The sequence below is a fragment of the Lampetra fluviatilis genome, chromosome 22, assembly GCF_964198595.1.
Source record: "Lampetra fluviatilis chromosome 22, kcLamFluv1.1, whole genome shotgun sequence".
In the NCBI taxonomy this organism is placed as follows: domain Eukaryota; kingdom Metazoa; phylum Chordata; class Hyperoartia; order Petromyzontiformes; family Petromyzontidae; genus Lampetra; species Lampetra fluviatilis.
Window position 1 is genome coordinate 11,123,685 of NC_136296.1, and position 28,000 is coordinate 11,151,684.

A 28,000-nucleotide genomic window follows, 5' to 3' on the forward strand; every position below is an offset into this window, starting at 1 on the left:
GAGTTGACAGGTATGAATAAGGTAGTCACTGATAAGGGGTTGACAGGTATGAATAAGGTAGTCACTGATAAGGGGTTGACAGGTATGAATAAGGTAGACACTGATAAGGAGTTGACAGGTATGAATAAGGTAGTCACTGATAAGTAGTTGACAGGTATGAATAAGGTAGACACTGATAAGGGGTTGACAGGTATGAATAAGGTAGACACTGATAAGGGGTTGACAGGGATGAATAAGGTAGACACTGATAAGGCATTGACAGGCATTAATTAGGTAGTCACTGATAAGGAGTTGACCAATCAACCATTCAACTCCCTCCCCAGGATGGCCGAGGCGGCGTTGGAGGAGGAGGAGGCTCACAGAGCCCCGCGTGGGGAGCGACTTCTGCATCCTGCCAGATCGCCACCACGGGGCGAGCGAGGCACGGGGCGAGACGACAGGACGTGACCCAACTGGGAGGGAGGAGGAAATGAGTCCGAGCTCGGATGTTGAATTCGTTCAAATCGACACCGGAACTCCGGTTCGGGTGTCAAGTCGGGCCACCCCTCGTCACGTGTCACGCGTGCGACGGGGGCAGCCGTGGAGTGCTTTTTATAAGACGGTGGAGAGACGGAGACTTGCGGATGCGGGTTGTTGTTGAGGCGTTGAGAGGCATTCGGCTTTGCTGCGGACTTGTAAAGCGCTCATCGCCATCGGCGACATCGGCAGGAGGAAGGAGGAGGAGGCGGCGGAGGCGAGATGCGTGAGGCTACTCTCACAACGCGGTGAGAGCCGCTTCGAGTGGTCCACAGCGAGCGGTGATGCGTGTGTCGATGGTGGTGGTGATGGTGGTGGTGATGGGGGTGGTGGTGGTGATAATGGTGGTGATGGTGGTGGTGGTGATGGGGGTGGTGATGGTGGTGGTGATGGGGGTGGTGGTGGTGATGGGGGTGGTGGTGGTGATGGGGGTGGTGGTGGTGATGGGGGTGGTGGTGGTGATGGTGGTAATGGTGGTGATGGTGGTGTTGGTGTTGGTGATGGGGGTGGTGATGGTGATGGTGGTGATGGTGGTGTTGGTGTTGGTGATGGTGGTAATGGTGGTGATGGTGGTTTGGTGATGGGGAGCGGTGGCTCACGGCCCACACCGGTGACGATTATCTGAACCGGTCCTGGGTCTCCCCTAGGTCGGCTCAGCCTCAAATGAGTGCCTGGTGCGGTGTGTGAACTTCGTGTGCCGTGCCGGCCTTCATTCGGCGCTTGCTCACAGCACTTGTCCCAACAGCCTGTTCAGGCTATACGGGGGATCTTTGTCTTATTAGTGATGTGTATGGTGATGGTGATTGTGTTGATGTCGGTGATGGTGCTGTGTATGACGATGGTATGTGTGGTGATGCTTGTGTTGTCTATGACGATGCGTGCGGGTGTTTGAGATGATTGTTGTGGTTATGAATGCGGTGGTGAGACGGCGATGGTTTTTGTTGATGTGGTAATGAGTTTGATAATTCGGCTGCTACTCCTGGATTAATTGTGATAATGTCGCTACTGCTGTCGTTATCGATGGCAGTGTCGGTCATAACGGTGGTGCGGATTTTGATGAGTATTGGTGGTGGTGATGGTGATGATCCTTGTACCGCTGCTGATGATGATGATGGTAATGATGATGGTAACGATGATGGTATGCATGACGTGAGGCTGCTGCGGATTAAGTTCATCATAGTCATTTTAACCCGAAGCTGAGCTCCGGAATATTTGTACCCGGTAAACTTGCAAGGTTTTGACCAAAGTTTGCATGTAGGGTAATTGGCTCAACGTTGGCTCAACGTTCGTTAGCCCAACGTTCCATGTTTACTGGGTAAGCCGCTGCCCCCTCGCATGCGTGGGCTTTTTCCCGGCGCTCCAGCCTCCTGGAAACATCTTTATAGATAGAGGACCCCAGAACTTGGGAGGGAATTTGGCGCCGGGCTCACTGCCCTGCCTTGCAGTTCGTCTGTGGTTCCTCCTCCCGTCGCCTCCGAGTCGTCCTCTTTCCCCCTCACTACGCGAGCGATGAGCGGACACTGTGCATGTACGTTGAACTTCTTTCGCGCCGTACGTAGCCAATCGTGCTTATCGGAGGTGCGGCGGCAGGACAACAAACTAAACGCAAACGTACTGTCTGAATATGTGCGGCGGACGGGACAGCATTACAAGTTAAAATTATTATTGCTGACGCCACGATTGTACGAACTTTTCTTTTTTCCTAATTCACTGTTGTACACAATACAGCAGCAGCAACAACAACAAAAACAACCTATTCAGAAGCGCAGTATGTTACGAACAATAACGCCACCAGCTACAAGAATTTCCAAGGGAAATCCAATCGGTTGGCAAGTTCGCGCTGTCAGCACGATTCCAATAAATCCGGCAGCACGAGAGAGAGAGAGAGAGATGGACCGGATTCAGGTCACGGATGACGGCAAACGTTTAGAGTCGGGATTCTTGGCCTTTCTCGGTCAAATCATTGGGGTTGTGGCTTTCAAAAAAAGCGCTCGTGGCCACCCGCCCTCGACTGTGGCGAGACGAGAGGTAATCGTCGACGCTGCCTCGGCGGCCCACCGGGTTGGTGGGGCTCCGGAGTGGGGCGGTGGGTTCGCTGTGCGCACGAAGCCGGCCCCGAGGTGCAACGTCCGCCCGCCACGTGAGCTGCTGTGTGTGTCGCGCTCGTGATGCGTTTATTGCTCGACGGCGAACGGTAAAGACGCAGAACTGCAGTTGTTCGCCGCTGACCACCACCGCCACCACCACAACCACCACCGCCACCACTGCAACCACCACCGCCACCACTGCAACCACCGCCGCCGCCACCCCCACCGCCGCCGCCACCACTACCGCCACCACCACCATCGCCACCACCGCCACCACTGCAACCACCACCACCGCAAACGGCTGTCATCTCATGTCACCATCGCTGCACCACCCACCGCCCCCCCCCCCCCCATGTGCCGAGCAGGCAGCTGCAGAACTCCGTGTCGGGGCTGGACCTGCACGTGCTGGATTTTGCCGAGCGGCGGGAGGGCATGCGCGGCCACGTGGAGTACCGCGTGCTGGCCGTCACGCGCCTCGCCTGCTTCAAGTCGCCGACGCTGCACGGCCCCGCGGACAACGTGCAGTTCACGGTGCGCGCCTCCGCTCCTCCTCTCCGCCACCTCGGAGCCGTTCCCAAATAACGCGGAGCGTCGCACGCTTCACTCGGAGCGTCGCGCCCCCCACCGCCCCTTCGGAGTGCGCTCGAGTTCCGTAGCAACGTCACCGCCGCTCCCACCACTCGGGAATAAACTATAATTTATTTTACTAGGCAAGGCCCACTGAGCTGTACAGCTCTTTTTCAGAAGCGACCAGGCCATCACGAATGGATAGGTCAGCGAAGTGGCTTATCACGTGGAATAATCGTAGCAGCCAAATACCCTTAAAGGTCAAAACGCGTGATGTTTATTCGGAATGTAGAGGGGAAAACCGGAGGACCTGGAGAAAAAAACCCATGCGACCATGGGGAGAGAGACACGCAAATGCCAAATGTGCAGATATACAGAAGTCAGGGTTGGGACTAAACCATGTGCAGCGAACCAGGAGACGTGGATTGTGGGGCCTCACTGGGCAAATGTTGTCTGTGGAAGGTGAGGTTACAGAACTACTTCTGAAGTCCCTTTAGTTGTCGTTTGTCAATGGTGGTGGGGGGGGGACGATGCATTGCCGTGTACCCGGCAAATAGAGTTCACCGTCAAAATTATTAGACGCGCGCGTGTTACGTTTTATCGCTCAAGAGCTGGAATTGACCAAATTAAGCGTAATGCTAGATTTAGATTGACGGCGAGGGTTGGTGGATCAGGTTGCGATTTGCAAAACTCCCTCACCCACTGGACCGGAGATGTTGGTACAGCAAGTGTAATTAACAAACATTCGTCTCAACGACGACGACGATGATGATGTGCAGTCATTATTGACGTTGCTGAAACCATCAACTCGAAAACTCCTGAGTGCCTGGTTTAACCGCGGATGGCTGAAACCCCCGAGAATTGATCCCTCGCTCTCAATCGCGCAGGCTCGGCACAGTGGCTCCTCGCGCCACCTTTACCGCCTCCGTTTCTAACGAACGTTGGCCAACTCCAATCGTCGAGGCCGCCCACCAAAATCCACGCGTCCCGTAAACTCGCCCGACCGTGGCGATTCTCATCCCCCGGTTCCTCCTCCTCCCCCTCCCGTCCGTCTCTCCCGTGGCGGGCGCGAGCAGGTGCAGCGGTCGTTCAGTCAGTTCGAGGAGCTGGCGAGGGCGCTGGCGGCCCGCTTCCCAGGGTCGGCGCTGCCCCCGATGCCGCGGCGGGCGCTGCTCGTGGGAGAGGCGGAGCTGCAGGAGCGGCGCGGGGCGTTCCACCGCCTCCTGCAGGCCGTGGCGCGCGACGCCAGTCTCGCCACGGCGCCCGAGACGCTGCACTTCCTGGGTGCGTGACGGCGACGGCGCAGGGCGGCCCCGGTGGTGGTGGCGGTGGCGCCGCCGGGAGGGGGGGGGTGGCCACGATCTGTCTCTTCGAGAGTGAGCGAATACCGCGCGGCAGCGGCGCTACAAGTTGAAATCGTTACTGTGGCCGATGTCCCCCGATGCTTGAATCGACGGCTATCACCTCCAGTCAATCCAGCCCCATCTCCTGCTCGGTCAGAACCTCCGCGGTGTCGTAATTTTGTCACTTCTTGTTCGCAGACGCAAATTCCGAGGTCGTGACAGAGCCGTGGGCCTCCGCTCCGAGGAGGCTCGATGTCCCGGAGGAGCCGAGCGAGCGATCGTTCTTTGGGAACGACGACGCGAGGGACGACGAGGACGAGGAGGTGAATTTTGGGCAGCGTCACGCCCGAACGGCCGGGCGCGACGCGACCGCGACCAGACCCGCGCCGGCACCCCGCAACGCGCAGCCCGCGGCCCCGAGGAGGGATACGGGCGGAGCGCGGCGAGAAGCGAAGGTGCCCGAACCGGCGGAGGAGTCCAGCAGTGATGAGGCCGAAGACCCGCTCGGAGTGATGAAAAAGTAGGTCCCTGCCGTTACCGGGTGGCGGTAGTGGCGTCGCGAACCTGTTGATCTGAGCGGATCTTATAATGCAGGGGTAGGCGGATCACATAGAGATGGAATTGTTATAACAAGTGTGGGAAACTCCGATCTGCATGGCAAATACGGAGGCTCTTCTAGGATTCGGTACAGCAAGTAGATTGCAGATTTATCAAAAATGCTTCCTGTAAGCACTTTGAGACTTGTGCTCTCACAAACACATGATGATGATGATGATGAATAATTATGAATTGACAATTGGTAAAGTTTTAGGGTTGATAATTATTAATATTGATGATTAATAGAGATTACAGTTGAGAATTGATGACGATCGTGTGGCATTGACGACAATGACTGATGGAGGTGCTGTTGAGGATTGATGACATCGACAATGATTTTGTTGATCGCTGGTGGATCATGCAACCTTGAGAGAATGCAAACGGCTTAGAGAGGCCTTCATCCAGCGGTGGATCGATCGCGACTGATGACGACGATGGTGATCAAAGCTGCGGTTACTTTTCTCCCCGTGAATTCCGCCCCTGCGCGTTGCCGTATTTCCGCAGGAAGAAGGCACCGGCTCCGAGCCCGAAGCCTCCTCCGGCTCCCGCGCCCTCGCGGGCGGAGATGAATGCTCCCGTCCGCCACGATCCCCTCTTCCCAACACGGGCGCCCGCCGCCGCACGGGAAACCGCAGAGACGTGGCACGGTGAGGCCGCACGCCCCACCACCGCCGCGGACGGGATTCACGTCGCGCCGTTTGTGGATTTTACCTGTGCCCCCTCCCCCCCCACCGTAACCGCCACGCCAAAATCGTAGGCTTCTCGTGCCTGTGACTGGCCCACGCTGCTTCAGGCGTCCTCTTAACCACCGCTAGCATGTACGTACATGTGTATGTTGAGCTTCTTTCGCGCCGTGCGTAGCCAGCCACGCTCATCGGAGGTGGGGAAATGTGACATCTTAGTCGAGTGAGCGAACTCAATTCTCAGCAGGGCATTTTTTAACCCCCCCCCTTCCCTATCGCCGCATTAATGATGATAAAAAAATTACACGACAGATTTTTTTCGTGCAGTCATTGGTGACTGTGCTGGCGAAATCAACTTGCTACACCCGAGAGCCTGGTTTAATCATGGCCAGATACACACCTAGGTTCCAACCCAGGCTTTAGTGGTGCCGGCTCTGTCTCTGACCGCTGGGCCACCCGTCCACCTCTCATCTCCAAGTTGCTGGGTAGAGACAGCACGAATAAGTGCCAACGAAGTCGAACAATCGGCGAAAACGTTGTCATGGCTGCTGAGACCGCGTGGCCTGCGGCAGGCGGGGACGTGAGGCTGTTCGACGCTCCGGACCTGGGCGGCGCCGTCAGGAGTGACGACCCCCTGCTGCTGCCACCGCCGGAGCTCGTCGGCGAGCCCTCGCCGACGCCCGCGTCGGGGTTCACGCAGGACGAGGAGGAGCTGCTCAAGTAACCGCGCCGCTCCCATCGCACGCGTGCCCCGTCGGGCCCCGGTCCCAGCGTGCGAGATAGCCGAGATAGGGTCGTGTGGCACTGGTGAACCCTTTCACCCCGATAGGTTTTCTTCCGGGGTGCTCCGGTTCTTCCTCTCGCATGCATAAATACTCATTAATTGGCTGAAATGTATTAATATATAGAGAACTGTAGAGCTTGGGCAATTGTTAGTCGCACCAGATCACCGCTTGCCTGCCTGCTATCTTCCCCGCTTGTCTGTGATTGCTCGCGCCTCCGGAAACTGTGCGCGTCAGAAGTCTAAATTATGATTCGAAACTACCCGAGGAGATGTCGAGTTGTTGGTTTTTTTTCCACCGCAGAACCCGAGCCGTACCGTGGATGTCACACATAATGAGCAACGCGAAGTGGGCGGAACACCCGTTCTAGACTCGTCTGATGCCAACGTACGATGGCAATTGTCAACCCCTGCCCATGGCCACCGAGCCAGATTCAGATGGCGCGTATGGCCACCGTATCGCGGTTTTACTTCTGGCTCACCTCGACATAGTGGGATACAAGCCGTACCGTGAGTGCCCTGCGCCTGCGTGGCTCGGATGTGCCGTGGAAAAGTGTCGTTCCCATAACTCGGACGCCCTCGTGTTTCCCACAGCGTCGCCGATGACCTGGAGGACATCCTGAAGCTGAGGTCAAAACCCAAACCCAAGCCCAAGCCGAAGCCGAGGCTGCCCCCAAAACCCGGCGGGGTCAGGGGGGTCGCGACCTCGTCATCGGCGCCCCCGAAGGAGGGAGGAACCTCCCAGGCCCCTCCCACGAAGGCGTCGAGCTCCATGGACGCCACGGACATCCTGGCGTACATCCAGGAAAACGCGGGGGACGACGAGCCGCTCTCCCTCTTCTGAGCGCGTCCGAGCAAAACCAAGATGATCGCGCTTATAATGACCGTGACGACGATTTGTATTTGATGTAGAGCTCTCCTGTACGCCAGGGTGTCTCGGAGCGCCTTACAATCTCATCTCAACACATTTGAAAGGGAACCCCCAGTCGAAGCTGTCCCTGTGGGCACAGGGTGACTGTGCGCCTGTCCTGCAAATGGACATTTGTCTGATGGTAACGTGCGATTATTGCTGTATTTAACACCAATTGAGTAATTTGCAGTGAAAATTTCGAATATTTTGAAAATTTTGACCCTGACACCGGCACATGATGGCCTTTCTTCGCTCATGACGTCCAGAGGTCTTTGACATCTCCTGTGACGCGGAGTTATTGGTAACGGTTACTACACCCGCAGCGTTAACCAGGGCGGCCACTGGATTCGAACCCTGAACCTCTGCAGGAATAAAGCCGCAAACGCGCGACCGCTGGGCCGTGTCGTTTGGGTCACACTTGGCCGGTCGGGCAGTAACGCACCAACCAATAGGGGCACCAGGGTGGCGAGATGGTAACTACCTCGCCTGGTATCCAGGAGGTCATGGGTTCAATCCCGACCCTGACGCCTGTATATTTGGAGTTTGCATGTTCTCTCCGTGGTCGCTTGTATTTTTCTCCGGGTCCTCCGGTTTTTCTCTCTACATTTAGAATCACGTGTTTCAGAGTATTTGGCTGCTATAAATATCAACGTGATAAGCCACTTCGTTGAGCGATCATTTGTGGCCAGGTCGCTTCTGAAAATGAGTTACATAGCTCAGTGGGGCCTTACCCGGGCAAATACTATTTAGTTTTAACGAGAGGTGGCCCACATTGGCCGACTTCGCTGTCGCCTTGAGCGGCCACCACATTCAAGCGACCACGACCTCGACCCCCCACTTGGCCGGCACCAGGACCGCTTGTTCCATCGCACAGCAACGGGCGGCCTCGCCTTAGGCTACCAGCGTCGTAAACGCCTCACGACGCTGCGCCTCGCCCATTTTTGCCTCCAGTATCGAATTCCCACGACGTGTGTTTGTACGCAGTCATTCGTGACCAGGCTGAGGCCTTCAGTTTGCTAAGCGTGCGAATCCGCTTTTTTCGCGGGTGGTTGAAACGCGGATTCACATGGAGGGTCACGGTGGTGCAAGCTCCGTGCTCTCACCTATTGAGCCGTCCTGACTACTTCCGAATGGAATGATTTAAGAATCACTGCCGCGCTGCTGTGAATTATAAGCCGGCGCACGTTAATGTGAATTGCATTGCACTAAAAGAGATTGCGCGCTAACCCAAATAATGCATCAATGTTTATATTACTCTTGACTTAAAGCTTTCGTGACTGCAGGAATATATTGTTATATATTCTCATATTCTTTGGCTCTTTCGGTAAAGCCACATAGATAGAAAAAATAATAAAATCAAAATCACGACGTTTCGATCGCAACACAAGCAACCGTCTTCAGGTGAAAAAGAAGACGATTGCTTGTGTTGCGATCGAAACGTCATGATTTTGATTTAAATTTTTCTATCTACGTGACTTTACCGAAAGACGCAAAGAATGTCTATATTACTATTCATCTTTTCCTAGATGATTAAGTCGTCATAATAATCACTACTCCTTATCATTATCAATGCTATACATCACCAAATCCATTACCATCACCATCGTCAGAATTATTATTCCTTTAATGCTACCTGTCACAAAAACCACTTCCACCGTCAATTTTGATACCATCACCTTCACCCTCATAATGTTTATCCATCAATGCTACCCATCATCATCACCACAACCACCAACATCATCGTCACCGCCATAAATGTCCATGCCACCACAATTTCTCGTCGTGAACAAAACTGTATAGATGTTTTGTTATTACACTTTTAATGTATTTTAAAAGTCAAATAAAACTTTACAGTCCTTTAAAATACCAACAAAAACATTCTTAATGTTTAGCTGTTTGTTTCTACCTACTAAATACTGCTCGGCTTATAAGCATAGTCATTGCAACTACACACACAAGGCAGCGAAGGTGCCTATGTTTGGCATAAGCTTCCTTAGTTTTCAGGAATTACCTTCTAAATTTCCCTTCAAACAGTTGCGATGACGAGCCATTGTAGACAAGTCTATTTTGTGGAGCGTAAACACCGTGCAAGCTGAGTTTTGAATGTGCATGGAGAACGTTGGCAACAGCTTCCGGTGACGAAACACTTGACGCACAACGTGAAACGAATGCCTTGACACAAAACATGCTAACACGCAACATGATACATGCCTAACAAACATCAAACACTGATAACGTCGATTTGAAGCTTTCGTGACTGCAGGAATCCATACTCTGGTTCTTTCGGTAAAGTCACGTAGGTAGAAAAATCATAGATCACGACGTTTCGATCGCAACACAAGCAATCGTCATCAGGTGGGACAACTACAGCAAGAAAAAAACTGCTCAAGTAGGCTTACATCAGCAGTTTTTGCTGAAGTAAGCGTCGGCAGTTTTTGCTGAAGTAAGCCTACTTTAGCAGTTTTTTCATGCAGTGGTTGTCCCACCTGATGACGATTGCTTGTGTTGCGATCGAAACGTCGTGATCTAACATGTTCCATCGGAGTGGGCAGGTAGGAAGAACTTGGTTGGACAGCGCATTCGTGCACGACAGACATATGCACGACAGACAGACAAATAATCCCTGGTGGGCAGTGTGGAACCTGTTGTTCCTACCTGGATTATTTTTCTACCTACGTGACTTTACCGAAATAACCAAAGAGTACTGATAGCGTCGTGAAACGCATGCCTAAACAAACACCAACACGAAATTACTTTACCTACACCACACTAACACGAAATACAACACATACTAGTATACACTGTAAAACATGCCTCATGAATACAAAGTCAATACAACACGGAATAATCAATCTCACGAACAAAACAGAACATGCAACAACAACATGCATTAACTAACAACTTCTTTGATCTGAGTGCGTGAAGATATGTGACCTCTATTGTGTCCTTAGCCACCGTGGTTGTATTTTTGGAGCCTAACGATTTGTGGGGGAAGTAAGGCCCTGAATACCTGTCAACCCCTTATCAGTGCCCTACTTTATTACAGACCAATTCAGACCTTATTGGTCACCCCATGCCCTTATAAATGTCCACGTTCATCTTACAAAGTCCCATCACAAGGGAGAAACACAAATAGACAATAAACATTGTTGCCCTGGTAAGCCGTATAAGTTGACAGGTATGGGTTTGAATGGAGAGGGCTGCATAACCAATATAGCTGACAACCACTCACTGTATTCGGGTCAGGGTTACACTGAGGTTAATGGTAGCAACTTTAACAACAATGTTGCTTGCAACTGTGCTGTTGTTCAGGTTGCGCCAGTAATAAAGTCACGAATAATAGCAACTTTTACATTTTGATTTAAAGCTTTCGTGACTGCAGGGATTTATATTCTTGGTTCTTTCGGTAAAATCACGTTAAAGGGAAACAATAAAAAAAAATAAAACAATAAAATGCTCACGACGTTTCGATTGCAACACAAGCAATCGTCATGTGGCTGTGAAGCATGGTGTTCACACCTGATGATGATTGCTTGTGTTGCAATCGAAACGTCGTGAGAATGTTATTGTATTACATTTTTATTATTGTATTGTTTCCCTTCTACGTGACTTTACCGAAAGAACCAAGAATACAAAAGCAACTTCGTTCGAAGTCGTTAATGTGGATGGTGTTGCGCATGTAATAAATAGTACTGGGTTCAGTGAGCTTACGTGGGTTATCACAGTAAAGTAAAAAGGTAATTTAATTTTAAATACATTTGGAAACTGTATATCACGAGCCAAGGCCGGCGCCTTCTCTTGCCTGGATCCCCGCCGGGTTTCAAGTGCCCCGCCTGGGCCAGCCATCCAGGCAAGAGGGGAGGGCGGGCGTCGGCCTTGCACAGCCCCTGCTAATTAATAATTTAACGCATCCCTAACGATTTTGACTATTGTCGGCTCGGTACTGTGCAACTATTGCGCGACAGAAGCAGCACAGTTGCAGTCTTTTAACACATTAAATGTTGCGCAATAGTTTAATAATGCAACGTTTCGTGCAGGAGATTAGAATCATTTCACTTTTAGGGAGTTATCAGGGTCAGTCATCGGTTCCACGACAGCGAAAACGGATATTTTGTGACATACTGTGGTCGATTGCGTGAATATTGTAAATATATCTTCCTTTCCCCCCATACATAAACTCCACGATGAATTAATGTACAACAGAAATCAACTAATTTGCTGGAGAGTAACACTACATCATGGATAGTTTCCATGAAATTCACTCGATTTTGAGGACGGGGTCTATAAACACTGTATTTCACCACCGCACTGCTGGTCACAACTGAACACCCACTCATTCACTCACTCTCCCACTCATTCACTCCTCCACTCATTCACTCACTGTTCCACTCATTCACTCACTCTCTCACTCATTCACTCACTCTTACACTCATTCACTCACTGTTCCACTCATTCACTCACTCATTCACTCACTCCACTCATTCACTCACTCTCCCACTCATTCACTCACTCACCACACTGCAGGTCACAACTACACACTCACTCTCCCACTCACTGTCCCAACATTAACTCACTCTCCCACTCATTCACTCACTGTCCCACTCATTCACTCACTGTTCCACTCATTCACTCACTCTCCCACTCATTCACTCACTGTCCCACTCATTCACTCACTCTCCCACTCATTAACTCACTGTCCCACTCATTCACTCACTCTCCCACTCATTATCTCACTCTCCCACTCATTCACTCACTCTTCCACTCATTATCTCACTCTCCCACTCATTCACTCACTGTCCCAATCATTCACTCACTCTCCCACTCATTAACTCACTGTCCCACTCATTCACTCACTCTCCCACTCATTATCTCACTCTCCCACTCATTTACTCACTCTCCCACTCATTAACTCACTGTCCCACTCATTCACCCACTCTCCCACTCATTAACTCACTCTCCCACTCAATCACTCACTCTCCCACTCATTCACTCCTCCACTCATTCACTCACTCTCCCACTCATTAACTCACTGTCCCACTCATTCACCCACTCTCCCACTCATTAACTCACTCTCCCACTCATTCACTCCTCCACTCATTCACTCACTCTCCCACTCATTAACTCACTGTCCCACTCATTAACTCACTCTCCCACTCATTCACTCACTCTCCCACTCATTCACTCCTCCACTCATTCACTCACTCTCCCACTCATTCACTCACTCACCACACTGCAGGTCACAACTACACACTCACTCTCCCACTCATTCACTCCTCCACTCATTCACTCTCCCACTCACTCACTCACCACACTGCAGGTCACAACTACACACTCACTCTCCCACTCATTCACCACACTGCAGGTCACATCACTTCTCTTTCTGCTTCTTCCCACGCACTGCTCAACTCATAATAATAATGTTATCTATTAGACCTATTTGTTGCTGGCCGCTGAGCGTTTTGAGCCTCTCAGCCTGTGCTCAACAACTGAGATTTGTTTTTTTTGTCTTAAACGTGGCAGTGCAGACCAATATCCCTCAAGGACCTATCGTACCCGAGCAGCTGCGCTTTCTACAGCTTTAAGTCGTTTGTCAGCCCACGAAAACGTATCTGGACTTAACTATATGACGTTCAAATTGATACGTTTTTACCTTTTGTGTGCACAGTGAATGGTGGCTTGGCTGCGATTCGTCACTTGTCTACAATTCAGAGCATCTGGTTTTACTTGGGGCAGGTTTCCCAAACTCGAATCTTCACCACGGTTCGTCTTTCCACCCCATTGCCTGACCGTTATTGAAACGGTGAGAACCCATTCTGACTTAATATATATTTTCCACAAGAGACCCGAATCAACAAGTAATTGCCAACGCGCAGGAGCATCCCAAAGTATCATTAATTTTTTTTCAATAAGAGGGCCCAAAATTGCAACCATGGATCTCGGCAATGGTGACTCGGTTCGTGACGCGGGCGTCTACGCCACCGAAATAGAAGCCCCTCAGTTATGTTATCGATTATGCGTATGTGGGAGTCCCCCCCCCCCCCCCCACGTGACAGAGCCTTATTTTCCACATTCCCCAGAGCCACCGAGAAGCAAGCCAGCTCAGTTCATATGAACTGGGCGAGTGGGCTCAGCTTGAATTCCCAGGGCCAAGCCAGTACTTAACCTGGCCCTGTGACTCACTTGAATGTGGCTGCGTGGCTCCTGTTCCTAAAGGAACTGCATGCTCTCACCTGGACCGTCCCTTGAAATATGTCATGGGGGACAAGGCATAAGAGAGACACGGGGTCAGTGGCGTTTCTCGCTGAGGTCAATGTATACTATAAACTATTTTATTTTACTAGGTAAGGCCCACCGAGCTATTAGCTCTTTTTTTCAAAAGCGACCTGGTCACAAATGATAGCTCAACGAAAGTGGCTTATCGTGTGGGAATTTATAGCAGCCAAATAATCTAATCAACGTTTTTGTTAGAAAGAAAACATGGCAGGAAAATTACATAAAACACCCAATACATGTTGGCATAGGATGGCGTAATTGAATCCAAGCATACGTTACACCTTGCTAAAACACAAATTGTGACCCTTTCCCTCCGGCCATGGAGAGAAAGGATGTGGGGGGGGGGGGGGGGAACGGAGAGCACGAGAGAGGCAGAGAACAACGGAGGCGCGCGGCCCTTAGAAGTGCGTCAACAACAACACGAGCGAAGGCCGCTGCCGTCCCCGGGCCGTCTCGGCGCGGCTCGGGTCCGCTTCCCGACAGCCGTGGAAACGCGACGTCAGTCCCTGTTGACCTCCAAGGGCGCCACCTGCAGCAGCAGCTGGAGGTGTGTGGTGATGCGGGACATGCCCGCGTAGCGCACGCCCAGGTGCACGAAGGGCACGTAGAAGAGGAGGCCGCTGAAGATGAAGGCTACCACGTAGAGGTACTCGATGTGCGGCTCCTCCAGGATGGGGGCCAGCACGAGGCACGCGGCCGTGATCACCACGAGCACCGGCGCCGCGAGGGGGACCTGCGGAGGAGAGAGGGTCGCGAGGGTCTCCCGTCGCTACCTTTGCAAGTACGAGGGAAGAGTTCCCGAGTTTCTAAAGGATCAATGACGTGGGGAATGCAGCAGCGGCCTCTATAATAAATGCGTTTTTAGTTTTTTGGTCGAGTGCCCTTTACGCTGGGCTGCCTCAATTGCTAAGCACGAGATAAGCGACTTTGGATCCACACCTCCGATTAGCACGGTTGGCTACGCACGGTGCGAAAGAAGTTCAACGTACGTGCAATACCATGTCATCTCAAGAGTTATTAAAGGGCACCCCCACTGGCAGCTGTCCCATGTTCCGACACAATTTGTTGCGGAGGATCGCAGTGCAGATACGGCGTGCAGCCCTGGTGATCGATGCGGGTGCAATGACCATGATATCCGCGCCGTCGGCTTGACGGCGAACATTAAAGGACCCGCGATGTCATTCGAAACGAGTGGGGTCATTGTGTGCCGGCGTCCTCATGGTCCATAGTTTACAAATATTACACCGCAAATTAGTCAATTCGGATTTCGCACGGCAAAACATAGCGCCTTCCTCGGTGATGGCCTTTGAGTACCGCAAATAGCAAATGTACTCAAATGTTATAATTATGGAATGATGATGCCATTGTTACACAGCTCCTGAGCGTAAAGAATTGGGATTCTACAGTACCGTACGTAGCAAAACATGGCAGGAAACTTCCTGAACAAAGAGTCGTAAGATTCAGCAAAGCTTTTCTGGGAAAACAAGTGTTATCGTAATAATCACAAATAAGTAGAGGTTTTACCCTTTGAGAATAGGTTTTCCCTTTTTTTCTGGCAACAAAACAGGTGTTAAGATGTTAAAACACCAAACTTAAACATTTTACAAGGCTCAAAAGAAATCTGTCTCTGGTGTGGACCAATCAGTTTCAAAGACAATGCATATATTATCAGTGTGTTTTTTGTTTGCATTCTGATCACAAGTATTGTGGTTAATGCAGACATGATTCCTTGTAAAAGGTTTCAGTTTGCTGTTTTAACATCTTAACACCTGTTTTGTTGCCAGAAAAAAGGGGAAAACCTATTCTCATATTTTAGTACTGGCAAAGGAGGTCCCATTATGTTTTACCCTTTGACAATAAAACACGTGTTAAGATCTTCAAACACCAAATATAAACTTTTGCAAGGAATCAAGTCTGCATTAACCACACGTACTTGTGGCAAAACATGCACAAATACACGTGGCTCTGATAATAATAATGCATTGTTTTAAAACTGATTGGCCTCGTCTCACCAGTGTCAGACCAGAAACGCCAAATGACGAACAGTGCAAAGACACTGCAAATATGAGAGGTGTTAAGATGATCAAAAATCAAATAATCTCGTTACATCTACAGCATTTGGTCTTTGAACATCTCAACACCTGTTTTATTGCCAGAAAGTGTAAACCCTGTTCTTATTTTTCATACTTTGATCCTGACATAAAAAGGTCCCGTACAAATAATAATAATAAGACAGTTCTAACAACGACGACGAGTGATGATGAAGTTTGGCACGAACCTTGTACGGCCGGGGGCTGTCGGGTCTCACGTAGCGGAGGTAGAGCAGCGAGGAGACGGTGATGCCGTAGAAAAACCAGGACGTGAAGCTGGGGGTACAGCAGATTGGGGGTGGGGGGTGCGACGTGAGTGAGCGGAGGTGGGGGGCATAGGTGGAGAGGGGGGAGAAGGGAGGTGCGGGTGAGGGGTCGTGCCACGCGGTATTCCTAAAGCATGAATTTTTTTGTTTGCGCGTAGTCACTTTAAGATATTTCTTGTTCATGTTTTTGTTTTGTTGCTGTTGCACCCGAGTCAAGAGCCGCATGGCTCACAGGGTTCTATCTAATAAATGAAACTGAAACTGAAAAACGCCTGAACAATCAGTTGCGCACACGTGGATTTGAAACCGAGCCGCTCGTATGTGAACACCTCTGCAACCGGTTGCGGTCAGTTGCGCGAGTTGGTTGCATGCAACTTGAGTTGCTGACGTGGGCGTCTCTGCAACGGGTTGCAATCGGTTGAGCAACCGGTTGCTAGCAGTAGAGTACAGACCCGACTTTTTTAAACCGTCGATCCGCTCGGAAATTTTTTGCAGCGACGCAATTTATAAATCACCACGTGACACATTTGCGCGACCGTGATTGGCTGTGGCAATCCTGAACAGCTGCGACATCTAACTTCCCTCCGCTGCGCAACTGCGCGCCCAGCAGTTGTGGACAAAGCGGTCGCAGACGAACATGAAGTTGGGCGATTTCCAGGGCGAATTAGTTGCACAACTAGAGAGTGGGCATAGGCAAAATGGCGTCGTCATACCCCTCCCCACCGTTCATGGGCAAGAAAGGGCAGGGCCAAGTACAGGATGTGGCATTTGTGGTGTATTTGTAGTTCCACCTGCAACTGCGGAGTGGAACCAACATTCAAGTTGACTTTTTGCTTAACCAGGTGACGGCTGTTGCTTTAGCGGGCCAAGGAGATCGTTGGACCGATGTTCGGTCGCTCGGTCGATGGCAATCGTCGTGACTTCTCAGTGAACAAGGTGGGCTGCGTGATGCACAAATGGGAAATAAATAAAAACGACTCTCCAGTCATCGACTGTGGGAGGTCACTCAGAACAGGAACCGTGGGACATCATAACGACTCAATGCCCGATTCGTACACACGACGGAGGAGGCATCATCGCAACGGTGCACTCTGCTGCTCCTGGACGCAATGCTCTGGCTCACCGGCCCTCGGTGGAAGGTTACAGCGGCTGCGCTCCATTAACATCAGCCGTACGCAGAAGAAGAAGAAGTAGGGGAGAATTCAAGAGACCAGGATGAGTCTCGGAGTGACCTGGCAAGAGTGATTGGATGGAGCACATCGTCAACAACTGCCGCCCATCAAAACCATTGATCGAAGGCAATTCACGAGCGCGTAACCAACGCCTTTTAAATGTCTTCATGAACCTCGAACGCACAATGTGTAAACATTGGCTGTCGTTCCGGTACAGATGGCAATGCATCGAGTGAACGGAGCGGCTCTTTCTCAGAAAAATAAAACGAAACTCGACAAATGTGTCAATAACACTGTGGTTTTAAAATAAATTATATATATATGACAGGCGACGTTTCGGGCGATGACCCTTTCTACGTAGCATGTGTTGTCCGTTACTTGTGCTTACGCATCACTGACAGCATCATCAAATAATTTATTTCCCAAGCAGAAATGCTTATGATTTTTAACCTGTGCATGCCTTTTACTTGTACACAGTATAGATTTTTTTCATATCTTACAACACAGAACGCAGCGCAATTAGCAGACGGGAGGCGTTAATTCTGTTCATTTAGCCCTTCGCGGAAGCAATGGGGGGGGGGGGGGGGGTGGGAATTGGGTTCAGAACGTGGAAATGCAGGAAAGTTCCGGAAAGGTACGGCGACGAATGACCGAAAACGACGTAAATCAGAGCGCGGTCTAAGAGAGTAGGTGGTGACGGAGGCTGAGAGGCGACGGAGTAACGAGGAAGGACGCGGACGCGCGGGAGGCTGATGCGACGCAAACCCGAGTAGCGGGTGTGAATAATAATACAGCGGCGACGTATTTGCGAAACGACGTTAAACAAAGGTGGCGACGTAAACCGGGGAGTGACTGCATTGTACTAATTAGCGGGGAGATGGAGCAGGCGCCAACCCCCCCCCCCCCCGGCCAGCCCTCCACTGCAATAGCCGAGTCGGCACCGGCCGGCACCTGAAGTAGTTGACGATGGTGCCGAAGTCTCCCCAGGCGACCATGAGCAGCGAGAGCAGCGCGGTGAACATCAGGGCCGGCGCCGGGGTGAGCCGGTGCACGTGGGCCATCGACAGGATGGAGAGCTGAGCGACACGGACAAAGATGCATCGTCCGCGGGCAGCCTTCGACAGAATCGCGGGGGGGCAAAGGTGCTGTGACATCGTGGCGATGAGCATCACGCCCCCTGCCGCCTTTGTGTTCTCCCCAATCCGGCGCGCGTGTTTACGCACTGCACCAGGGTTACTGTGTTAATTCACGGCTGAGTCGACCTAACGGAGGCACAGGTTGGGTTCGGATATCCTGTCACTGTTTTTTGGTCGTGAGCGGGAATGGAACTCGACTCGCTGGGTTCGTAGCGCGGTTCGCCAACCACTGCGCCACTGCTCACCAATGAACGCGCGCACACAACGACACACACACACACACGTGTGTGTGAGCATCATGGGTATGATGGCTATGATGATTTTAATAAAGACAATTATCTTGATGATGATGGAGATGAAGTTGGCGGCAATGATGACATTGCTGATGCTTCTCGTGCAATTACGTGATGAATGACGATGACCAGCGTGATGGTAATGATGACGGAATTAAATTGGTGGCTATTAAATTGTAATATTGCTGTTGATGATGACGACGACCGATCATACTGCTGCTGAAAATGATGATACTATCAACGCTTATGACAATGTTGCCACGAACTGCGACGATGATGAAGCTACTCATGCTGATGTGACTGATGATGATGATCTAATGTCACGCGTCTTGATGCCCCCATCTTCACATCTCGTGGCCGCCCTTCCTGATGATGACGCAGGGTCGTGAAACCCGATCCTTCAGAACCTCACCTCCATAACCCTAGCCCCTTCACTGCCCCCCCGCCCCTCACCGTGTGCCCTTCTCTGGCCGCCACGCAACACACGCGGCCCCCGCAGAAGAACATCCCGTTCGCCGAGCCCAGAGTGGAGAGCGCCACCGCCACGGGCATCAGCCACGAAGCGGCCCCCATCACTCGAGCGCTGCCACAACGGACGGAGATTCGTGGAGAGGGTGGGGGGGAGGGGGTGCAGGGTCAACAGGGCACCCGTGCACAGCGGGTGGCGCTCAGTCACAGGTGGCAGTGGTAGGTGGTAGTCACAGGTGACAGTCACAGGTGGCACTCAGTGGCGACAATTGGCAACTTGGTTTTAAAGTTTACAGTGAATAATGTGATCGCGGTTGTGTTTACATACATCAAGGGTCATAGGTCATTTATAGCCACGATCTATTGAATCATAGTGGATTTACGATCTCAGCCTGATGATCAAAGAGTACACACACACATACAAAAAATCCCCATCAAATTTAACTTGATTCTGCGTTGAATTGCATGATACAGCATATCCATATCTGAGAATTAAAAAGACAGCTCTGCCTGTCGTGCGTCAAAACAATTCTCTCTGTGGCAGCGTGGGTGGGTGGGCAGGGAAATGCTGTCTCTCATAATGCGGACCAGAGGTCACTTGAAGGCATCTCATCCGATTCTGCGGGACATTTCTCCGAATGCGTTCTCCGTCTCATGCCATGAAACGGAGAATTGATTCGTGTGGTGGTGATGGTGGTGGCTACGCAGCTGCTGCTGCTGCACTGTGGAGGCAGCAGCGAGGGGCTGGTGGATCACCGCACACACAGCACACAGACGGTGCGAAACTCCCTTCCCGTGGACGTCGAGGGGATGCCGCACCCTGGCTCGCCAGGAGAAGGCAGTTCAGCAAAAACATTCCGCGTGGACTCCACCTGTTTCGGCTGCATGTGTTAGAGCTGGGGTCTGCAAACCTGCGGCTCTTTAATGGCTGCTTCGTGACGCGTTATTTAGCGAGGACCACCGTCTCGTAGTCACGTGCAATGCAGCTCTTGAAATGCAGAGTTTTTGGTTTTACCGAATTAATAAAAAAAAATGGCTCTTCTTGTTATTTTGGTTGCCGACCCGTGGGATAGAGTGTTCCCCCCTCGCACGCGCGGGCTTTCTCCGGGTGCTCCGGTTTTCCTCCCACGTGTATAAACACGAATTGATTGACCCCGTGACACCTTAATACATCGATGGCCGCAGAGCTCGGGAAATTATTGGCGCCGGCTCCTCGCCGCGTGGCTGCTGCTGCTGCTGCCTTCCCGCTGCTCGTCTGTGGTTCCTCCTCCTCGCGCCTCTGAGTCGCCCCCACTCTGTCCGTCTCTCTCTCTCTACGAGAGCGAGCCAGCGAGCGAACGCTGCGCGGCGCGTTACAAGTAGACACTTTGTAAGCACCGTGCCGATGTAGTACGGTGCGGCATGAGCATCATTGGGCAAGGTAATTTGACACAAAACGACTCCGGGGAGGCCGAGATATAAACAAAAAAGACGAAGATCTCACCCCCACGTCCAGGCGACGGCGCTGGAGGAGAGAATCTCTGCGGGCGTCATCGCCGCCAGGTAGCTCATGTTCACGAACAGGTAGAGAAGCGTGACCATGGGCAGGGCGATGAGGATGGCACGGGGCAAGGTCACCTGCCGTGAACACGCGTGAACGGCCATCAACGCGCATGCACGCGCGTCGGCGCACGTGAAGGCGTGAGCACACACGTGAGCGCACGCGTGAGCACACGCGTGAACGCAGATGAAAAGTCCGTCGCCACTACAGCCGCCGCTCGTCGCTACGTGGCGGTGACGTCACCACGGCGGTCGAGCCAGGCTAGGTGCACTTTGAACGTGCGTGAGCGCACGTGAGTTTGCTTGCGAAACGGGCCAGCGATGTGTGTGTGCGAGCTCCCTGTTGTTGTCATGCAGCGGGCTAAGCTACCAGTGGAGAATGGAGGCCAGAACAGAAAAATAATTTTTCGTACGGAAATTATATCAATGATATGCCCCCATGTTTAAGATCGCCGCTGTTGTTCAAGCAACCCGCTGTTGTTACTGATCATGGTGTTGGTGGTGATTGTGGTAATATCTGATGCTGGTGGTGGTATTTTCGGTGAGGCTATAGTAGGTGGTTGTGGTGGTATAACGGAAGCGATGGGTGGTGGTGATGATCATGGTGGTGGCAATGGTGATGGTGTTTTAATTGTATATTTTAGAATCATCATTCAATGGTGCAGGTGTACGGGTGGTGGTTTCGCTTTATATATACAGTGGTCGTGTTTGGGACGTATTTGTGCCGCCTGAAACCAAACCTACGACACATGTACGGAGACCGTTTACAACACACGGCATACGTCTAATGGTAGGTGAGGAAGGAATGAGTGAATGAATGAATGAACAATTATTTATGCTGGTCGTGCATCCCTGCGGTCTCGCAGAGAAGGAGTAAAATCGCAGAAGAGACGATGCGTGTTCAGTTACGTCCGCCACTGTATGCAAATTTTTTTTAAATAATAATACAACATTTAAATACTAAAATGAAGACCCTTGTGTTGCGATCGAAACGTCGTGGGTTTTTGCTTTTATGATTTTTTTTTTATTGGGTTTAAAAAAATTAGATTTTCGTGACTTTACCGAAAGAACCAAGAATATGAATTCCTGCGGTCACAATGTATGCAGAATTGACGGTTTAATACGTTCGAATAGAAAATAGCACACTAATCAACACGATTCCAGCCCTACCTCGAGCAAACTAGCCCATCAGGATGTATTAATCTTTATTTAAAGCTTTAGTGACTGCAGGAATCCATAATCATTGGTTCTTTCGGTAAAGTCACGTAGGTAGAAATAAAATAAAAGGATGTATTAGTTCCCATCTTGTTAACCATAACAAACTAACCATCCATCCACGAGTGCTCATAACTTACCCAGGCAAACGATCAAATTAGCCGCGGGTATATAGCATTGACCCTAATCAACTAGCCAGCCAGTCACGAGTACTCTCCCTCCAGCTAACACTCACCAACGTGCCCACCAGCGACTACCTGCCCTCCCGTCGGCGCTCTCCCCACTCAAACCCCTCCCAATCATCCGGCACCCACCTCGGGTCTCCCCAGCTCCTCGGTCACGAAGTTCAAGTTGTTCCAGCCGTCGTAGGACCACAGTCCCTGGTAGAAGGCGAGTCCGATCGACGAGGTCGACGCCGCGGGCTGCCCCGCAGCCGTACCGGCTGCAGCCGCGGCTGCATCGGCGTCATCATCGGTGGCCCCGGACACGTCGCTCGACACCGACGACGTCGACACGGCCACGAACGCGTCCGTGAGGCCGTGCACGGCTGCGCCGCGCGCCAGCAGCACCACGCCGCCCAGCGCCACGGCGCTCAGCGCGGCCACCTTCACCGCGGTGCACGCGTTCTGGAGGCCCGCGGCCAGACGCACGCTCGCGCAGTTGACAAGCGTCAGCGCCACGACGCACGCGGCGGCCAGCGAGCGCGTGACGAGAGGCGGGGGGCCCGCGGCGCCGCACTCGGGGTAGAAGGGGGCGGCCGCGTAGCGCGCGAAGCTGAGGGCCCCCGCGGCGATGCTGGCCGGGCGCACGACCAGCACGGAGCTCCAGGCGAACAGAAAGGCGGGCACGGGGCCGTAGGTGCGCAGCGCGTAGATGTAGTCGCCGCCCGACTCCCGCATCAGAGTGCCCAGCTCAGCGTAGCAGAGCGCGCCCAGCGTGGCCAGCACGCCGCAGGCCAGCCACACCAGCAGGCTGGCGCCCGCGCTGCCGGCGTAGCGCAGCACCCAGCCGGGGGACATGAAGATGCCCGATCCGATCATGGTTCCGGCGATGAGAGACGCGCCGCTCATGAGTCCCAGCTCCCGTTGTAGGTGCAGCTTGCTCGTGGTGCTGCTGGTGGTGCTGGTGGTGGTGGTAGGTGCGGCATCTGGGGTGTCCGTCGCTGGCAAGCGCGTGGCATGAGCTGATGGTTGTGGTGATGGTGATGTGCGCGTCGTGATGGCTGTGGTGGGTGATGACGGCGTGGGGCTGTGGGGCGCGCAGCGCGGCGCGCCCCCACGCCGTCGTGGTCGTGGGGGCATCGGTCTGGGTGATGGGGGTGATGGGTGTGATGTGGGGTTTTTCGGTGATGGGTGATGGGGGTGATGTGGGGTTTGTCGGTGATGGGTGATGGGTGAGATGTGGGGTTTGTCGGTGATGGGTGATGGGTGAGATGTGGGGTTTGTCGGTGATGGGTGATGGGTGAGATGTGGGGTTTGTGGGTGATGGGTGATGGGTGTGATGTGGGGTTTGTCGGTGATGGGTGATGGGTGAGATGTGGGGTTTGTCGGTGATGGATGTGATGTTGGGCTTGTCGGTGATGGGTGATGGGTGAGATGTGGGGTTTGTGGGTGATGGGTGTGATGTGGGGTTTGTCGGTGATGGGTGATGGGTGTGATGTGGGGTTTGTCGGTGATGGGTGATGGGTGAGATGTGGGGTTTGTCGGTGATGGGTGTGATGTTGGGTTTGTCGGTGATGGGTGATGGGTGAGATGTGGGGTTTGTGGGTGATGGGTGATGGGTGTGATGTGGGGTTTGTCGGTGATGGGTGATGGGTGTGATGTGGGGTTTGTCGGTGATGGGTGATGGGTGTGATGTGGGGTTTGTCGGTGATGGGTGTGATGTGGGGTTTGTCGGTGATGGGTAATGGGTGTGATGTTGGGTTTGTCGGTGATGGGTGATGGGTGAGATGTGGGGTTTGTCGGTGATGGGTGATGGGTGTGATGTGGGGTTTGTCGGTGATGGGTGAGATGTAGAGTTTGTCGGTGATGGGAGATTGTTTAGATTGCCAGAGTACGGCACCTAGAGTAGGAGATATCACTGTTATCACCAGCAACATACTCAAACACATAATCATCATTGCTACCAACTGCATGCAATAATTATTACCATCAAGTTAATAAAATCATCACCACCATCGTCACTGCCAACTCCATATACTCATCATTAGCAACAGTAGCAGATCATCACTGCTACTAATTTCACATCATCCTCTTGCCAACTTCATCAACTCATCATCATCGCCAACTTCTTCATCATCAGTCATACGGAAATATCAACTTTTTAAAGGCACCCGTATATCGTCGTTATACTATTCATCTCTGAAATGTGTGATCGCTTATGCGGCACAGGTCAACGGCAGCCCCTCCTGCAAACAGGGTCGTGTTGACCTTCAAAGCACTACTCACCTGACCTTCACAAGACATTCACTTGAAACTCACCAAAAACTCGCCAGTTACACACGCTCACCACTCACCGAACACTCACCACTTACCCACAGCTCATAATAGACACACTTGACCACTCACCAGACACAATACACTCACCGAACTCACACTCACCGGAGACAGCCCATTCACCATAAATTAACTACTCACCAGACACACACACACCCTCACCACTCACCAAACTCAAAACAACACTCTTAAGGTTGTAATGAATGAGCGTTAACACGTTTCGTGAATTATAAGAACTTGGGGAAAGAGACCATGGGAGGACGGAAATGCAAAGTGGAGCAGTGCATGGAAAACAACATAAAAAGAAGTGTTGTGACCTGCAGTGTGGTGAGTGGGTGAGTGAGTGGGTGAGTGAGTGTTGTTATGTGGAGCGGTGGTGTAGCAGTTAGCACGCTGCGGTGCGAACCCGCCCACCCGAGTTCGATATCCGCTCACGGCCACCAACACCAGCGGCGATTATCTGAATCGGTCCCTGGCCTTCCTGCCGTGCCCGGCCTTCTTGAGTGCTCGCTAACAGCACTTGCCCCCAACAGTCTGTTAAGGCTATACGGGGGATCTTTGTCTTTGTTGTGTGCCGTCGTGACCTGCAGTGGTGGTGGATGAGCACGGTGAGTGTCGATGTTGAGGACCGAGTCCTCAACACAAGAGGAAGAACAGATCAGCGGAGTGTGCGGGAACAGTAACCGTGGCATTAGCGGTCGAAGGGCGAAAAGGATGCCGATTTTCAACGTCGCAGTCGACATCATCTCAGAAACATAGCGAAGATTACACCATTTTCTCTCTCGCTCTACGACTGAGAGACTGATGCATGCTTTTACCACCAATTTATTCGTTAATTTCCGAAGAAATTAACGAGTAAATTGCAACTCATTCAGAATGCAGCGACACGTGTACTGACGAAAACCAGAAAGATCGCCCAAGTAACACCCATTTTACTATCCTTGCACTGGCTGCCAGTGAGTCATAAAATTGATTTTAAGACTCTTCTATTGGTTCTTAAGTCCTTGAGTGGTCTGGGAGCTGTATACATGTCTGCCATGCTTTTAAGATATGAACCAACAAGATCCATCAGATCCTCTGGTACTCGTATTTTAGTTGACCCAAAGGCCAGGATCCAAACCCTAGGGAGGAGCAACTTTTGGTGTTGACAGTCCTCGCCTGTGAAACAGCCTGAGGGCTTCAGAATCATTAAGCGCTTTTGAAATAAATCTAAAAACCTACTTTTTAAAACTTGCTTTTAATAAGGATTCTCTTAATGTGTTATTTGTATCATGCCTTCGCTAGAAATTTGTTACAACGTGATTTTATTTTGCCTAAAATTTCACTTTTATTTTTTATGCCTGTAAATCACCATGCATTACATTTTTGCACGAATAATGCTCTAGGAAATAAAATGTGATTGATTGATTGACTGAACGCCGGTGAGTGAGCGAGTGAGCGAGCGAGCGAGTGACTGGCGTGAATTCATGGATGCTGCACCGTTAAATCGCCCTTGCATTCTATGAAGTGCAGGGAGGTATGGAACTGGATGTTCAAGCCCAGAAATGACTGCGTCGCACCCAATCCCGGGAGGTGGCACGGCCCCGCGCGAGCTCGTTCGCCCCTCGTTGCAGAGGTTCGCGGTTCGAATTCCAGCGGCTGCCCTGAACAACACTGCGTTAGTGCGATTAACAATAAAATACTGCGCGCCGTACGCTTCATAGTGGACGTTAAAGATACAGCGAGGTCGTTCGCAAGAGTGTGGGCCATCGTGTGTCGGCGTCAGCGATGCAAATTGAATAAAAAAAAATTTAAACCTGAAAATCACTCAACTCGGATTACACAGCAGCAGCAGCAGCAATCATCGCGCAACGACTGCAAAAACAACTTGGCAGGACCATCCTGAAAAATAAAGAGTCGTGAGACTCAATTTAGGCTTTCTTGAATCTAACGAGCATCACAACAATAATAATGATGCACGTTTTGTGAGAAAGGTAAAAAAAAATCGCGTTTCTTCGTGTCGCATGACATGGCGTGAGTTCTCACCTCAAGGGGCCCGCAATGTAGAACAGCGGAGGAGTTTCTGCAGGAGCGGCACTGGGAGCCGGCGAGCGAGTGAATGAGAGGACTCACACCACTGGGAGCCAGCGAGTGAATGAGCGATGGGGCTCACACCGCTGGGAGCCAGTGAGTGAGTGAGATGGCTCACACCACTGACTGCGAGCCAGCGAGTGAGTGAGCGATGGGGCTCACACCGCTGGGAGCCAGCGAGTGAGTGAGTGAGCGAGAGGGCTCACACCGGTGGGAGCCAGCGAGTGAGTGAGTGAGTGAGCGAGAGGCTCACACCACTGGGAGCCAGCGAGAGAGTGAGCGAGAGGCTCACACCACTGGGAGCCAGCGAGTGAGTGAGTGAAAGGGCTCACACTGGGAGCCAGCGAGTGAGTGAGCGATGGGGCTCACACCGCTGGGAGCCGGCGAGTGAGTGAGTGAGATGGCTCACACCGCTGGGAGCCAGCGAGTGAGTGAGCGAGAGGCTCACACCACTGGGAGCCAGCGAGTGAGTGAGCGATGGGGCTCACACCACTGGGAGCCAGCGAGTGAGTGAAAGGGCTCACACAGGCGCGTCTCGTGGAAACTTGGAATGTGCCTCGACTGCGGCTAATCCACTCTCCCTACCTGATCTGCATCATATTAATCGACTTAACGGGTCCATGTGCTTGTCGGGGCTGGGAATAATGCAATCCGCCCTTTGTTCTTGGAAAAAATAGGGATTATGGCATTTTTGCGGCGATTATGAGGTGCTTTGGATTTAAATACAGTAAACGATTATTGCTGTATCATTAATCATTTTGTTTACGCATTGTTTTTCCAATTTGCAGGACTGTGCGTGAGTAAACTGTTGGGGAGTTTTTGTCTTGTTATCAACTCATCGTTTTAAAACGACAAGGTGATTTTGCTGTGAGCGAGCACCTCGCACGGACCACCCTGTCACAGGTGGGACCCTTAGTCTTTCCCAGCGACAAAAAAAGGAACCCACATTCGCAACTAAGTGGAGGTGACGACGCCACGGTGCTTGTGCCAAGCTAGATGCACATTGAGGCCACGTTATGTGTCAACGACTCGCTGGTTCGAGGTCGCGGGGCTGAGATTGACCGACTGAGATGGCTGGCAGATAACACACCTGTACTTCCCACTTTGCCTGCTTACAGTGATTTATCTGACCGGCGCTTTTCTCGTTGTTGTGGGCGTCGCTCCTCTGCCCTCCGCTGTTGTTGTTGGAAGGTGACTCTCTCTGATTGCCCAATAGAGTCCTTCACAAGCCTCTTCTACAGAGACCGATCTTGGCACCGCGAGTAGCCGTCACCGGCAAGTCCAATCAGCTCCACATTACCCTGTACCCCACATCCTCCCATCTCTTCTCTGTCCCGATCCGCGTCCGTTTTGCCCCCCCCTATCCGGCCAAACAGACGCTGCTTGGAGACGCGATGGCTGAGCATACGAGCTACATGACCCAGCCAACGCTGCCTCGCCTGTCGGAGGAGCTCACTGATGGGATGGTGTCTGGAATGATAACTTTTCATAACGGTGCC

The 28,000-nt window shown here is 51.8% G+C and overlaps 2 protein-coding genes across 5 annotated transcripts; one reads left to right on the forward strand and one right to left on the reverse strand.

Moving 5' to 3' along the window:
• Positions 1-443: 443 nt before the first annotated feature.
• HS1BP3 (HCLS1 binding protein 3) lies at positions 444-8,879 on the forward strand. Its single transcript, XM_078866433.1, has 7 exons — positions 444-764; positions 2,969-3,134; positions 4,247-4,454; positions 4,712-5,033; positions 5,615-5,757; positions 6,366-6,513; positions 7,169-8,879. The coding sequence occupies exons 1-7, from the start codon at positions 739-741 to the stop codon at positions 7,416-7,418; spliced, it is 1,263 nt and encodes a 420-aa protein (XP_078722559.1). The 5' UTR covers positions 444-738; the 3' UTR covers positions 7,419-8,879.
• A 2,036-nt stretch (positions 8,880-10,915) lies between these two features.
• LOC144938532 (b(0,+)-type amino acid transporter 1-like) lies at positions 10,916-26,758 on the reverse strand. 4 transcript variants are annotated; one of them, XR_013637853.1, is made up of 7 exons: positions 22,251-23,960; positions 20,666-20,799; positions 19,168-19,297; positions 18,237-18,361; positions 16,036-16,123; positions 11,999-14,490; positions 10,916-11,961 (listed from the first exon to the last, which is right to left on the reverse strand). XR_013637853.1 is itself a non-coding variant. In XM_078866434.1 (7 exons), exons 2-7 carry the CDS (start codon positions 23,235-23,237, stop codon positions 14,257-14,259), a joined length of 1,698 nt encoding a protein of 565 aa, XP_078722560.1. In that variant the 5' UTR covers positions 23,238-23,997; positions 26,457-26,758; the 3' UTR covers positions 10,916-14,256. The 4 variants fall into 4 exon arrangements, 3 of the variants coding, with proteins under 3 accessions (XP_078722560.1, XP_078722562.1, XP_078722561.1); XM_078866434.1 differs by adding an exon at positions 26,457-26,758 and having other exon boundaries at positions 10,916-14,490; positions 22,251-23,997; XM_078866436.1 differs by adding an exon at positions 25,911-26,193 and having other exon boundaries at positions 10,916-14,490; positions 22,251-23,997.
• Between the last annotated feature and the right edge of the window lie 1,242 nt (positions 26,759-28,000).